A 14,822-nucleotide genomic window follows, 5' to 3' on the forward strand; every position below is an offset into this window, starting at 1 on the left:
AATCTACAACAACCACTATGACTTTTAAACTGATCAAGATTCTTACTGTCACAAAGTTACAAAGGTCAACCATTTCAAGAAAATAGACTTGACGTCAGACTTGGTCAGATTACCAACACGATGCCTGATATTATGAAGTTATGCTATTCAAGGACACTATGCCACCAAACACATTATCCCGCTCCGATTCTACCTTTCCTTCAGACAAATAATAAATGAACACAAAAATGAACATAAAATGTCAATGCAAGACTCGTAGACCCAGACTTATAGAAGACGGTGCACACAATGAGCGTCTATTTATTTATCTCTTTCATCATTGACTACATCCGGGAATACCCGCTGACCTGTTTCGATAAAAAATGTCTTGAACTCCAAACCAAATTAAATTTTTTTTATATATCATAACAGTCAAATGAGAGTGTTCCCCGTGTGTCGGACGAGCTACTATTTTCTCAACGACATAGACCAGCTTTCAAATTTCTAAGAAACTCGTTGGAGCCGTTTTCGAGATCCGTGCCCATGTTCCACGCGTTGCCCACCCAGAAAGTTCCACGAAGGTAAGAGTTAAGTGCAGGTATTGTAAAAAAAAAAAAACTAGCTGATCTTCTTATCTTATATTATAAAATACAGACTCTACTTCAATAAATAAGATGATTACGTCCTACGCCGCACGCGTCATGCATCTAGTTTTAAATTCTGCCAAGTCTTTGGTTTTCCTGGTTGGCTCAGGCAAGGGGAAGTGCTCCAAATTCACACCAATATACACGTCAAAAATGTAAGATTTATTCTGTGATGTTGCTTATTCAGGCTGTCTTGAAGTCAACCAATTACTCTGCAATCGTTTGGGTGTAGATGTTCGGGTGTATTCCGTGTAGTTGAACAACAATACATACAGAATTGAACAACATCGGTTGTAACGAATGAAGAGATGTAGTCAACGCTGATGAACAAGTTCACATAGATTTATTCTGATAAAAGGCCACAGTAGAAGTCTCTGTCACTAAACACGTCGTTACCCTGGAGTATTCTATTTCTAACTGATTTTCCGGTCTCTAACCCAACATATCCCAAACGTCACTAGTCCCGTTCAATATGCGTCTTCTATGGTGCGTCGCTAAATAACTAACCTATATAAATAAGGTGTCTAACAATTCCCATTTTCGATACCAAATAAATAAATAATTTTCACTCATTAATTAATTGTTAATTTTTTTTATCGAGTCGTACTTCATTAAGAGCAATGACTAATTGTGAGCAAAGTTTCAACTTGATCCTAGACTGGCAAGTGGGAGGAGCTAAGGTGTTCCAAGTTTGTACCAGACAAAAAAGACGAAGTCAGTTGTTTTGATATAAGCTTTGTTAGAAAGCAAATAAGTATTGTGTAAATCATATAGTAAAACACAGCTTAATCTAGTCACAACATAAGTTTACATAACGCCCTAAGAACAACCACAAAATCTTTTTCATAATCTCTAGTGAGTACATTTTTATATAACTACTAGCTTGATATGACCCGCGGCCTGCGAGCCTTAGTTTTGGGTATTACTCTTCTAGTGGATTGGAATTAGATCTGTGTCAAAAGAGGTGAGTGTTTGCTTCACATTTTTTAATTTTAACACGAAAATGAAAGAATATTATGTGTATTAGTTTACCAGTTTAGCCGACATATTGATATCTAAATTAAATTGCTGTGAAAACGGATTTACCCAATTTGTTTAAGATTTTTGTTATTTAACAGAAATAAATGTAGGTATTTCATTTTTATTTTTAGGGCCTTCCAGTTGTGGGAGGGACATTAAACATACACTACGGTCTCCGCCATTATGAAAGGAATATTTATGCTAAGTTTTATCAAGATTGGTCAAACGGTTTTTATTTCTATGCGGGACATATATATATATATATATATATATATATATATATATATATATTTATAGGCCTACATGCATACATACATACATACATACACACACACACACACACAAACATACATACATACATACATGCATACACACACAAACATACATACATACATACATAAACATATACATACATAAATACATACTTACATACATACATACTCCTTACATTCTACTTTATATATTAAATGTTCTTTCAGGTACATAATGACACTGGAGTCACGGTTCACGATACGCTGTTCAGATATGTTCAATGAGTCGATAGATATACTTGCCTTGCATGTAACTTGTTATTTTGCAGGCTGTTGTGCCCAGGACCCATACGTTGTAGACATAGTTAATGGCAGTCATAGGGATACAGATCACAGCAACTGAAATGGACAAATGAAAACCTCATATAACTAATGCATCACTAGTTAAGTCACCCATTAATGTGCTACTCGCTACGTAGACCAGAATGTGCTACTCGCTACGTAGACCAGAATGTGCTACTCGCTACGCAGACCAGAATGTGCTGCTGGCTGGGTCGACTTTATGTGTGTACAATCTAGGTGGACCCTGATGTCGAAAAGATAGACAAGGGATTTTTGTTCTGGCTCTGATTGGGTAGAAAGCATTAAACTCTCACTAAGACTAATTGGAATTCCGTGCCATCAACAAGGACATCGGTAATGTCGAGTTAAGTGGAAAGTTTATGTCTTCTATTTGGATCTGTCGGGAATATAGATCTTTATAGGTCAGAGAACTATCTCAGCGCCAAACTCGGCTCTGATAAGATGATTTGAAGATCGCTCGTTCGGTTTGAAGAACTAATAATCCATAGACTACTTTTAATGAACAAACCATAGCATTAAAAAACAAAACGCTATAACTTGTATGAGAAACATTCTTAAGAAGATTGAATATTGTATTTCAAAACATCCGGGTTCCAAGACAAGCGAGCGATTTTGAGATTATTGATTTTTGTAGTTAACAAATAAACAATCCTTCCCCCCCCCCTTTTTTTCTTCTCCCATTTTAATGACGTCATCTTACAACAAACAACACAGTGTAAAATGAAGAAACAGTCAAATTATATTACGGTACAAATAAATCTTGAATACCATACTGTTCTATCGAAATGTGTGTACAATTTAGTCAATATAATAGAGTAGTGAGACCTTGAAGTACACTTACTTACCAAAACAAAAGAGTTTAAATATTTGCAATTTTTTTAAGCGGCCCCCAAATGAGGAATAACCCCTATAAGTTTTGTGTGGTCTGTCCGTCCGTCTGTCATCCGTCCGTCCCGTTTTGATTGCCAAAATCCCAAAAAATAAAATGAAAATCCGACATCCTAATATTTTAGATCTTGCAAAGTTCTTGTGCAACGGCTCCTTTTTTCTTTTCTGAAATGTTTAATAGGCAATGTCCTTTTAATTCTAAGACAATGGTAAAAGGCAATGTCCTTTTAATCCTAAGACAATGGTAAAAGGCAATGTCCTTTTAATCCTAAGACAATGTTAATAGACAATGTCCTTTTTAGACATTTAATCCAAGGGAACGGTTTCTTCCTTGAAGCCTTAAGTATTAGATTGACACTTAACAAAACCGTCCATTAGGTCATCATTCAATAGCATCAGTTAGGTCAAGTTTACATTGAACCACACTGATACACACACACATAGACTATTGAATACATAGTAATATTAGCAATGCAATAATAATAACAACATTAACAAATCTACGTATCCTGTGGTACCATGTCGTCAGTCGACCTAATAATAATACAATAATAATACAATAATGATACTTTCGATACGTACACGTCTCTTCTTTCTTGAATTGGTTGTTGATAGGAGTTGATAGGAGTTGGTAGGAGTTTGTAGGAGTTGATAGGAGTTGGTAGGAGTTGATAGGAGTTGGTAGGAGTTGATAGGAGTTGATAGCTTTTGATATTCATGCTACAAATATTGAAACCTGCATTTTTACCTGACTGTCGGGACCACTTTGGGGGCTGATTCTAAGTTTATCTATTCAATATAATTAATAGAAACTAAAAGTATACATTATAATAAAAGTATAACTAATTCATTTTTTTTAAATATTGACTATAATTTATCGATATCAACTAAGTAATCTTCAACCAGTCTATAGAAGTCATCATTAAGACGTTAAAAACAAAATAAATCACACAAGTAATTAAGAAGTAAATATCTCATTTCTGTTTTGTGACATTGACGATTGGCTAGAGCAGTGGTTGACCAGAGAAGGGTTGACTGGAGACTAATCTTTATAGAATCCTGACCACTGACCTGCAAGGTCGCAACCGGTGGGCATTTTAGATCGTTGCCACACTTAATATAAGCTTTTTTTTAAAAAAGTATTTGTGTATGTTATTCTTGTTAGCTGTTATTGTTTCAGCCGTGCTCCGTTCCAGGCTAGTAAGACTCCAAAGACATTCAAGGTAAAGATTATCTTAGCCCCCTTAGACATGTGAGAAGATTTCCTTATTGTTCTTAGGTCTCCCAGATTTACTCGAATTTTAAGGTCTTCATCTGTTCCACCTGTTGCTTTATTTTATGTTATTTTTGTATTTGTTTTTGGTAATTATTTAAGGCCAACACTCTTCCTGCTTCATTTAAAACGGTGACCTTTTCATGCATAACTTGTCGTCTGTCAAGTAATATTGCTATCTCGTCTGCGAACTCCGGGTCCTCCAACTTTTGTGGTATGTTAATTAAACAAATAGAATGTTCAATACATATTGCCCGAAAGAATGTTCTGATTCACTGGGTTCATTATTAGTTTTATATTTTGTTTCCTGAAAACAGAAAAAGAATTAATAAAAATAGAGGAAGTGAGGGGGTGGGTTAACAAAGGACGGGGCAAAGATAAACAAATCATTACTGGTTAGACAGTTCACGCTTCTCATCTTTCGACCCCTCGGGAAATGTCCATCTCCCTAACTGCTAAGTGAGGGGGGGTCACATGACCAGCATGGACAATTGCTAGTCTTACTTTCTTAAGATGTAGGCTTGCACGAAGTGGAAAGGATTTTTAAAAAAATATTCGGAAATGCAAGCCACTTAATTATAAAACAAATTATTAGGAATTGTATGTCACTTTATTACAGGGCCCGATTTAAGTAAGGGAAGTCCCGGGACAGGATAGTTGAAGGGGCCCCTATTATTTTTGTAGAGGCCCCTACTTTTTTGTAGAGGCCCCTACTATTTTTGTAGAGGCCCCTACTATTTTGTAGAGGCCCCTATTATTTTTGTAGAGGCTCCTACTATTTTTCTAGAGGCCCCTACTATTCTTCGATAAAAACCCATGTTTAATAAAAAAAGAAATACTTATATCTAAAAGCTCAGAGTATTTGTTAATATAATCTCATCTTTCTTCTTTAAAAAAAATATTTGATATTCATATTTTTAATGTAAATTTCTAGTTAGTGGAAGTTAAGGCCATGGGTTGGCGCATTACAGCAAATCGTGAGCTACATTTATATAGCACGCTACAAGGGGACAAACCACGACAGTGTAATGGCCAAAATAGTCACACATTCTTCGGTTCGTTATTTTTATTGTGTAAATGAACAGAAATATCTGAAAAACTCAATTCTCATTATCAAATTGTAACAGTTCTTAAGCCAGGGAAATACAATGCACATTAACTTCTCTTTGTGAATAGGATCGCAGAAAATGATTGTTTCGTTTCTATGTTGCTCGGTCATTTGTTAATAATTCAATAATTCCCCTCGTCGTGAATAATGTCATTAGAAATACTAGTCTAGAGTCCAATCATTAACTTTGTTCTCTATGCTTACGTTTTGTTTGTGTTGTTTTGGAAAAGATTGACTTTCAGTGAAAGGACAAAAGCGTGCCACTTAAGATTACCATTAGATCTATATATTAAAGAAACGATTAAACTTAGATGTTGGCCTGAGTAGCCTGGTCTTCGCTACAAAATAGTTGTGTGCTATGCGCTAGGACCGTCAGCCCACTGACATGCCCTACCACCTGCAGGAAGTCTTGAGTTTTAAAACATAACAATCTTTATTTCTCAAGGTATAACCAAAACTGTAAAACAAGACAGAAACTGACTCTTAGTTTGTCCTGGTTGGAACCGACTACACTGTCCACGACTATACTGTCCACGACTATACTGTCCACGACTATACTGTCCACGACTATACTGTCAACGACTATACTGTCCCCGACTAAACTGTCAACGACTATACTGTCCCCGACTAAACTGATACAGAGGCTTTACTGTCACCGACCATTCTGTCACTATATTATGATGGTGGGGGGCTGAGAAATGCACTAAATACACACAATGTATCTCAAGAGTTTTGATATCATTGCATTTCTAACTGGTTCATTTAACTATACTGTGTTTAGGAACAGACATCTTAAATTATCCTTTAGAAAACTTAAAAACTCAAATTAGGGAATAAATAAACAAACTGAATGTAAACGAAACAAAAGATAATATGCACGGACAACGATCAAGTTAAACAAAAATGTCGTACAATATAAAGATTTATCATTTGGGAAAGAAAAACAAAAAAATTCAATTAATCCTGATATACTAAGTTACATTACTAAAGTCTTTTTTTTTTTGGTTGGTGGTGGTGGTGATATTACTATTGAATGTTGTATTTCCCCTCCTACGGGAGCCTTATTACTGTTGACCCTAAAAAGAAATCTCAAAATTTTATATTCAAAAATGACACGTCTCTTTTTTTATTATCATTAGTAGAAAAAGTTAATTACAGTCTGGGGCAAACGACGTGCCCTACATTATAGACAAAAAGTAGTTATGGTGTGTGTGTGTGTTTGTGTCTATGGGAAGGGGGGGGCTGTAATTGAGAAAGAGAAGGGGGCGCAATGGGATTTGGCTCTCTAGTTTGAAATTGATGAGCCAAGGGCGTGAACTCATATCTAGCCAGACTTGACTAGACCACATTGGGAAGTACCCACTGAGTACTGAAGTATTATCCAGACAAACAAAGTTCCCAGTTCAACAGAAAGAAAGTGATGGACAAACAGGGATACATTACACCCAACACGGGTTCAAACTAATAAACAGTTCAGTCCTTTTGTAGATCAAACTGTTCCTAGAAAGAAGAAGGGTCTGTGACGCAATTTGTTTTCATTGCCAGACGACAATGATTTGTTTTTCTACGCATCATCAGTAAGAGTATCCCGCCAATAGAGGCAGTACGTACACCAAGTCTGAACCGCAGTAGCCCACACATGTCATTATCCCCAGTAGCCTACACATGTCATTATCCCCAGTAGCCAACACATGTCATTATCCCCAGTAGCCTACACATGTCATTATCCCCAGTAGCCTACACATGTCATTATCCCCAGTAGCCTACACATGTCATTATCCCCAGTAGCCAACACGTGTCATTATCCCCAGTAGCCAACACATGTCATTATCCCCAGTAGACTACACATGTCATTATCCCCAGTAGCCTACATATGTCATTATCCCCAGTAGCCTACACATGTCATTATCCCCAGTAGCCTACACATGTCATTATCCCCAGTAGCCTACACATGTCATTATCCCCAGTAGCCAACACATGTCATTATCCCCAGTAGCCAACACATGTCATTATCCCCAGTAGCCAACACATGCCATTATCCCCAGTAGCCTACACATGTCATTATCCCCAGTAGCCTACACATGTCATTATCCCCAGTAGCCTACACATGTCATTATCCCCAGTAGCCAACACATGTCATTATCCCCAGTAGCCAACACATGTCATTATCCCCAGTAGCCAACACATGTCATTATCCCCAGTAGACTACACATGTCATTATCCCCAATAGCCTACATATGTCATTATCCCCAGTAGCCAACACATGTCATTATCCCCAGTAGCCAACACATGTCATTATCCCCAGTAGCCTACACATGTCATTATACCCAGTAGCCTACACATGTCATTATACCCAGTAGCCTACACATGTCATTATCCCCAGTAGCCTACATATGTCATTATCCCCAGTAGCCTACACATGTCATTATCCCCAGTAGCCTACACATGTCATTATCCCCAGTAGCCTACACATGTCATTATCCCCAGTAGCCTACACATGTCATTATCCCCAGTAGCCAACACATGTCATTATCCCCAGTAGCCAACACATGTCATTATCCCCAGTAGCCTACACATGTCGTTATCCCCAGTAGCCTACACATGTCATTATCCCCAGTAGCCTACACATGTCATTATCCCCAGTAGCCTACACATGTCATTATCCCCAGTAGCCAACACATGTCATTATCCCCAGTAGCCAACACATGTCATTATCCCCAGTAGCCAACACATGTCATTATCCCCAGTAGACTACACATGTCATTATCCCCAGTAGCCTACATATGTCATTATCCCCAGTAGCCTACACATGTCATTATCCTTAGTAGCCTACACATGTCATTATCCCCAGTAGCCTACACATGTCATTATCCCCAGTAGCCTACACATGTCATTATCCCCAGTAGCCTACACATGTCATTATTCCCAGTAGCCTACACATGTCATTATCCCCATTAGCCAACACATGTCATTATCCCCATTAGCCTACACATGTCATTATCCCCATTAGCCAACACATGTCATTATCCCCATTAGCCAACACATGTCATTATCCACATTAGCCAACACATGTCATTATCCCCATTAGCCAACACATGTCATTATCCCCATTAGCCTACACATGTCATTAACCCTAGTAGCCTACACATGTCATTATCCCCATTAGCCAACACATGTCATTATCCCCAGTAGCCTACACATGTCATTAACCCTAGTAGCATACACATGTTATTATTCCCAGTAGCCTACACATGTTATTAACCCTAGTAGCCTACATGTCATTATCCCAAGTAACCTACACATGTCATTAACCCCAGTAGCCTACACATGTCATTATCCCCAGTTGTATACACAAGTCATTATCTACAGTATTCACACATGTCATTAACCCCAGTAGATTATCACATGTCATTATCCCCAGTAGCCTACAAATGTCATTATCCCCAGTAGTATACACATATCATTATCTACAGTAGTCTACATATGTCATTAACCCCAGTAGACTACACATGCCATTATCCCCAGTAGCCTACACATGTCATTATCCCCAGTAGCCTACACATGTCATTATTCCCAGTAGCCTACATATGTTATTAACCCTAGTAGCCTACATTTCATTATCCCCAGTAGCCTACACATGTCATTAACCCCAGTAGCCTACACATGTCATTATCCGAAGTTGTATACACTTGAAATTATACTAAAATACAATCAAAGATATTTCGAAACATAGAAGACGATTGTTTAGAAAATATATTTCCGGAGAAACAAGCTGCAAGTAGTGAGATAACAGGTCACACTGGATCATCGGGATACCAGCATTGTTTTAAGAAGACATGCTGAAAACAAAATTTAGGAAAACTAAAAAAATGAGATCGGGATTTGAAAGAGAAATGAACAAATGTCAATGTATAGAATGTTGTTTTTAAAACTCAGCATTAAATACTGTCTATGGTCTGTTTCTATCGAGTTACGCTTGAACAAAATTTATAGAAATAGATTTTGTTTGTATTTATTTAGGTATACATAACAAGAAAAAAATGAATTGTATTTCTTTGTTACATCTCAGTCACAAGGCAATTTTTTGTTTGTTTGTTCAATATTTAATATTTTTGTATTTTAAAAAATAATTTCATAAAATATCAATTAATAAAAAATATTGAGCTGTTTGCATCTAAGTATGTTTATTTGTTTTTGTGAATTGGTTTTAAAAATCTTTCATGTTTGCCATTGAAAATGGCCAAGAAGAATCAGAACCAACCTATTAGAAAGACGCTTAGCCACCCAATTATTCTGCAAATAAATGACCAATCCTGAGCCCAGGTACAAGCAGAAGACATTACTTACATCCTGTCTGTTCTATAGATTTTGTGTCACATTGACCTAGACCTACTGTCCATTCCTCTCTCACTATCACTTTGTTTTGCGTCCTTTGTGTGCTCTATGTATTTAGTTGTATTGATCTAAAGTCTGTTTTGATCTTTGATCAGACATTTCTCTTGACAACCTCTTCTGAACTTATTTGCATCTCATTTGTATCAAATCTGAGTCTTTGAATTCTTAGTATTTACATTATATTTCTATCATCTTTGTTTCTTTGTTTCTATGCTTTGTTTACTGGTTGAATCAAGTCGGTCCAGTTAAACAATGTCATCTTGTTAGTCCAACAAAAAGGTTTAGATAAACAAAGACAATTTGATATTATAATTAATAATAATTATTATTTTTTAATAATTTAATCTTTCATCCTTGATATTTTTACTCACACATCCAGATGTGATGGATGCCTCTGGTTGAGGGTAAATTTCAATGATCACAATATTGTGTGGGTATGGACAAAGACATCAATCAACCATGTCTCTCTTTTTTCTGAAAGTTCCTATTTCAGACCTTGCGATTTTTAGGGTTAATGAGATAAATTAATCATTTTCCGTGGTTAATGTCAGAAACCTATTAGAGTTGGGTGGACTCAAAGCAGCCCAAAGATCCCGAAATTTAAGATACCGGTATTCGAACCCGGGATTCTCATTTCTGAGAGTGTGAACAAAGATATTCCACCATGTCTCTGTCAATATCTTTCTCTGTTTCTTGTTTTAAAAAAAACAACTGATTGAATAGAAGTCCTGGGACTGGATTATGGACAAAAAACTGATTGAATAGAAGTCCTGGGACTGGATTATGAACAAAAAACTAATTGAATAGAAGTCCTGGGACTGGATTATGAACAAAAAACTGATTGAATAGAAGTCCTGGGACTGAATTATGAACAAAAAACTGATTGAATAGAAGTCCTGGGACTGGATTATGAACAAAAAACTGATTGAATAGAAGTCCTGGGACTGAATTATGAACAAAAAACTGATTGAATAGAAGTCCTGGGACTGAATTATGAACAAAAAACTGATTGAATAGAAGTCCTGGGACTGAATTATGAACAAAAAACTGATTGAATAGAAGTCCTGGGACTGGATTATGAACAAACAACTGATTGAATAGAAGTTTTGGTACTGAATTATGAACAAAAAACTGATTGAATAGAAGTCCTGGGACTGGATTATGAAAAAAAAAAAACAAAGGAAGGAGAAAAAATCTGTGTGCGTTTTTTTGTATTGGCTAAGGATTTCTGATGAAACCATCAAGTTGGATTGAGACAGATGAGTTTAAAAAAGGACTAAGGTCAACTATGTCGGTGACAAGTGACAGAAAGACGTGTATTTATTAAAGTTTTTGAAGTCAGGTGAAAGATATTTTCAAATAATCCTGGTATTTCAGTTCTGTTTCTACATTAAACTTGTAAGCTGTATAGATTTTGTCCATGAAAGTTAAGTGTTCATTTCTTAAAGACAAGCTTTCACCTTTATTCAACTGTGTTCAAGGTAACAGCCTATGCTAAAAACGGTTTAGTATGACATGTCCGGAAATACATCCCCGGGCAACGCTACCAAGCAGAAAAGTGACGCCCTGGTGGATATGGTCGTTAGATGACACGACTAGGCCAATAATGAGGCAAAACATAACTCTTTTTGGGGTGCCTAAGAACATTGTTCATTGCACTGGTCGGGGATTGAAAGACAGCCCTGTCAGATCCACACGCCGTTTCTAAAGGGGCCATTCTAACGTGGACACCCGAAAGGTTTGTGTGGTTATCGGTGGAGGTCAACGGCGTCATCTCAAATCTGGTGTGTCTTGGGTTTTTCTAACCACTGGTTATATCTGGTACATAGAAACCTGCTTGAAACCTTCACTTAGAGACAGAGCGACCGTGGGAAGCGTGCTTGTATTGGCCTATCGCAGTGATGCCCAGCCTAATTCGACCTGCGGGCCATTTTAATTTCTGACACTCGTGTCGCGGGCCACATGACCATAAATGTACAAAACCAAACGAAATTGACCTGAAACAATTTTATTAGAAACTCGTGGATCTAGTCATTAAATTAATTAATGGGAGATAAGAAATTCATTTTTTTTACGTGTTGGAAACTGGCTTCATTTTTCTACTTACAATGTGACCAACATTGTAGATAGCTAGCAAACGACTCTTTTTCTTGTCTCTTGTTGTTAAATATTCCCATCGATCCTTCAGGCGTAGTTAAATAATCTTTAATTCACGGCCCAAACTTAGAATGTTTTATATTCCGTTTATATGCTGTTGTGATTTATAACAGACACACTTTACAAAACAAATATGTTGGCTTATTGTGTTCCACAAAAGGTAAAGATCCGTTCACTTTTCCTGATAGATTCCGAATTCGGAGTCCACTTTTAGTTTCTTCGGCTCCATTTCATAAACTTACACATTTTAAATATCATGGTACCAATCCATCAGAAAAAAAGTCAGGGCCCTAAAAAAAAAGGGGGAGGGGGAGTTTCTACACTTTGTACCGACGACGGGCTGGATGAAACCACGTCACGGGCCGGATCTGGCCCTCGGGCCGTATTTTGGGCATCACTGGCCTATCGTATCGAAGAGTCTATGAAGCAACATTCTCGACAATTGCAAATTTGGAGCTGCAATCCAATGATCAACCTATCAATACTTTTTTTTAGACTTAGACGCTCTCGTAATCCGAACCTTAGAACGAATGCAAACATATGAACGTAAAAAAAATGAGTGAAATCTCTGTAGACGTCAGCATCTGGACAAAGTATTTTCAATGGACATGATGCCACAAAGCATGGACCTCAGTGCACGTGAATAGCCACCGATCACCTGACTGGCTCCCGGTGGTCATTTCGTCTGGATCTGATATCAGCGTTAAGTCCCACCCGTCTGTTCTACCCGGACTTATCTACGGATGATCAAAGTCATTACATTCCCCAGTTGCCCAGTATATGGGTTGAGCGGATATTGTGGGATAAAAAACAGTCATTCAAGATAGCTGACAGTGCAACATATGTCATTGATATTGGACTTTATTTGTTGACAATATTGAATGCTATGCCTGAGTAAGATCTCAACCTAGATTTAGTGCGGATGACCTAGAATATGTGGATGCCTAATGTCATCTTAATAACGCCTACGACATTGTCCCAAATGACACATTCATAAAAAAGAATTAAAAAGGAAAGAAAGGTCTTTTGGAAGGAAAGAAAGGTCTTATGGAAGGAAAGAAAGGTCATATGGAAGGAAATGTCTTATGGAAGGAAAGGTCTTATGGAGGGAAAGAAAGGTCTTATGGAAGGAAAGAAAGGTCTTATGAAAGGAAAGAATAACAGTGGTCTCCCTTTCTTTGGCAAAAGAAAAATATAAATAAAATTTATATAACTTTTTATATTTGTAATCCACTTTGATTTTTTAAAAACATTTTCTAGTCTACACAATTAAACGTTATTACTAATATATTGAATTTTTAGCGACACTCGAAAAAAGAATAGCCGCTATTAGTTTTGTGTGGTCTGTCCGTCCGTTCGTCCATCTGTCTGTCTGTCCGTCTGTCCCGTTTACATTGCAAGAACTAGAAAAGATTTTGAAAATCCAATATCATGACATTTTAAATTTTTCAATGTTGCATCGGCTACTTTTTTCTTTTCTGAAAGTGAAGCGTTTAGTTTTTCAAATAAAAAAGGCATGCATTTCTTGTTCATAAAAATACACCATTTTTAACAACTATTTACTATTAATAGTAAATTGAGAGACTATGTTAACAAGGAAGATTTTTCTTTACATTATTTTTTAATTTATGCAAATGGTTTTGTATGGGTTTTTTGTTGCTGTTGCTGTTTTTTTTTTTTTTTTTTTTCTAAAATAATATTTTTTTAAAATGTATTGGATCGATAATTAAGGCTAGACTTTACACGCACTTGATCACCTGAATGGTAGGCAGACGTCCGGGAAACGCTTCCCAGCATCATAGTGGAGTTCGTCGGAGAAGTTCGTTATACGAGCAGGCAAAGTTCGTTAGACGAGCAGGCAAAGTTCGTTAGACGAGTAGGCAAAATTCGTTAGGCGAGTAGGCAAAATTCGTTAGGCGAGTAGGCAAAGTTCGTTAGACGAGTAGGCAAATAAGTAGGCAAGACGAGAACACCCTGGGGTGCCAAGGAACCATGGGCGGAGATGGAAGAAAACTTCAACAATCCTGTCAGGGTCCACTCACCGTTCTTCAAAGGGCCGTTGAATGACGGACACCCACACGGCCAATGTAGTACAGAGAAGGAGAATGACAGACACCCACACGGCCAATGTAGTACAGAGAAGGAGAATGACAGACACCCACACGGCCAATGTAGTACAGAGAAGGAGAATGACAGACACCCACACGGCCAATGTAGTACAGAGAAGGAGAATGACAGACACCCACACGGCCAATGTGGTACAGAGAAGGAGAATGACAGACACCCACACGGCCAATGTGGTACAGAGAAGGAGAATGACAGACACCCACACGGCCAATGTAGTACAGAGAAGGAGAATGACAGACACCCACACGGCCAATGTGGTACAGAGAAGGAGAATGACAGACACCCACACGGCCAATGTGGTACAGAGAAGGAGAATGACGGACACCCACACGGCCAATGTAGTACAGAGAAGGAGAATGACTGGTATTCCTTAATGAAGTGTTTTAAGTTATACGAGCTACTTAAGTTATAAATTCAGAGTTTATATTTATTTTAAAACAGAAACAATGCATTTATTATGTATATAAGATAAATATAATTTCAAAAAACACTTCAATGAATAGTGTTTCCCATTCCAATAACAATGTATAGGGTACTTAATGAAAACATTAAAATATTTCATATACTTTCTCAACCTTCATCCCAGGATTCATTCTACTTTAACTTTTAAGATCTCA

At 37.4% G+C, this 14,822-nt stretch overlaps 1 protein-coding gene across 2 annotated transcripts in view; it reads right to left on the reverse strand.

Annotated features, from left to right (window-relative positions):
• Positions 1 to 14,822, reverse strand: part of LOC106059395 (gastrin/cholecystokinin type B receptor-like) — a 134,743-nt gene that overhangs the window by 27,953 nt on the left and 91,968 nt on the right. For both annotated transcript variants that reach the window (XM_056030994.1, XM_056030993.1), the window contains exon 4: positions 2,198 to 2,293. In XM_056030994.1, coding sequence (XP_055886969.1) covers positions 2,198 to 2,293 — 96 coding nt within the window. The remainder of the gene's footprint in view (positions 1 to 2,197; positions 2,294 to 14,822) is intronic.

The sequence above is a fragment of the Biomphalaria glabrata genome, chromosome 5, assembly GCF_947242115.1.
Source record: "Biomphalaria glabrata chromosome 5, xgBioGlab47.1, whole genome shotgun sequence".
Taxonomy (NCBI): domain Eukaryota; kingdom Metazoa; phylum Mollusca; class Gastropoda; family Planorbidae; genus Biomphalaria; species Biomphalaria glabrata.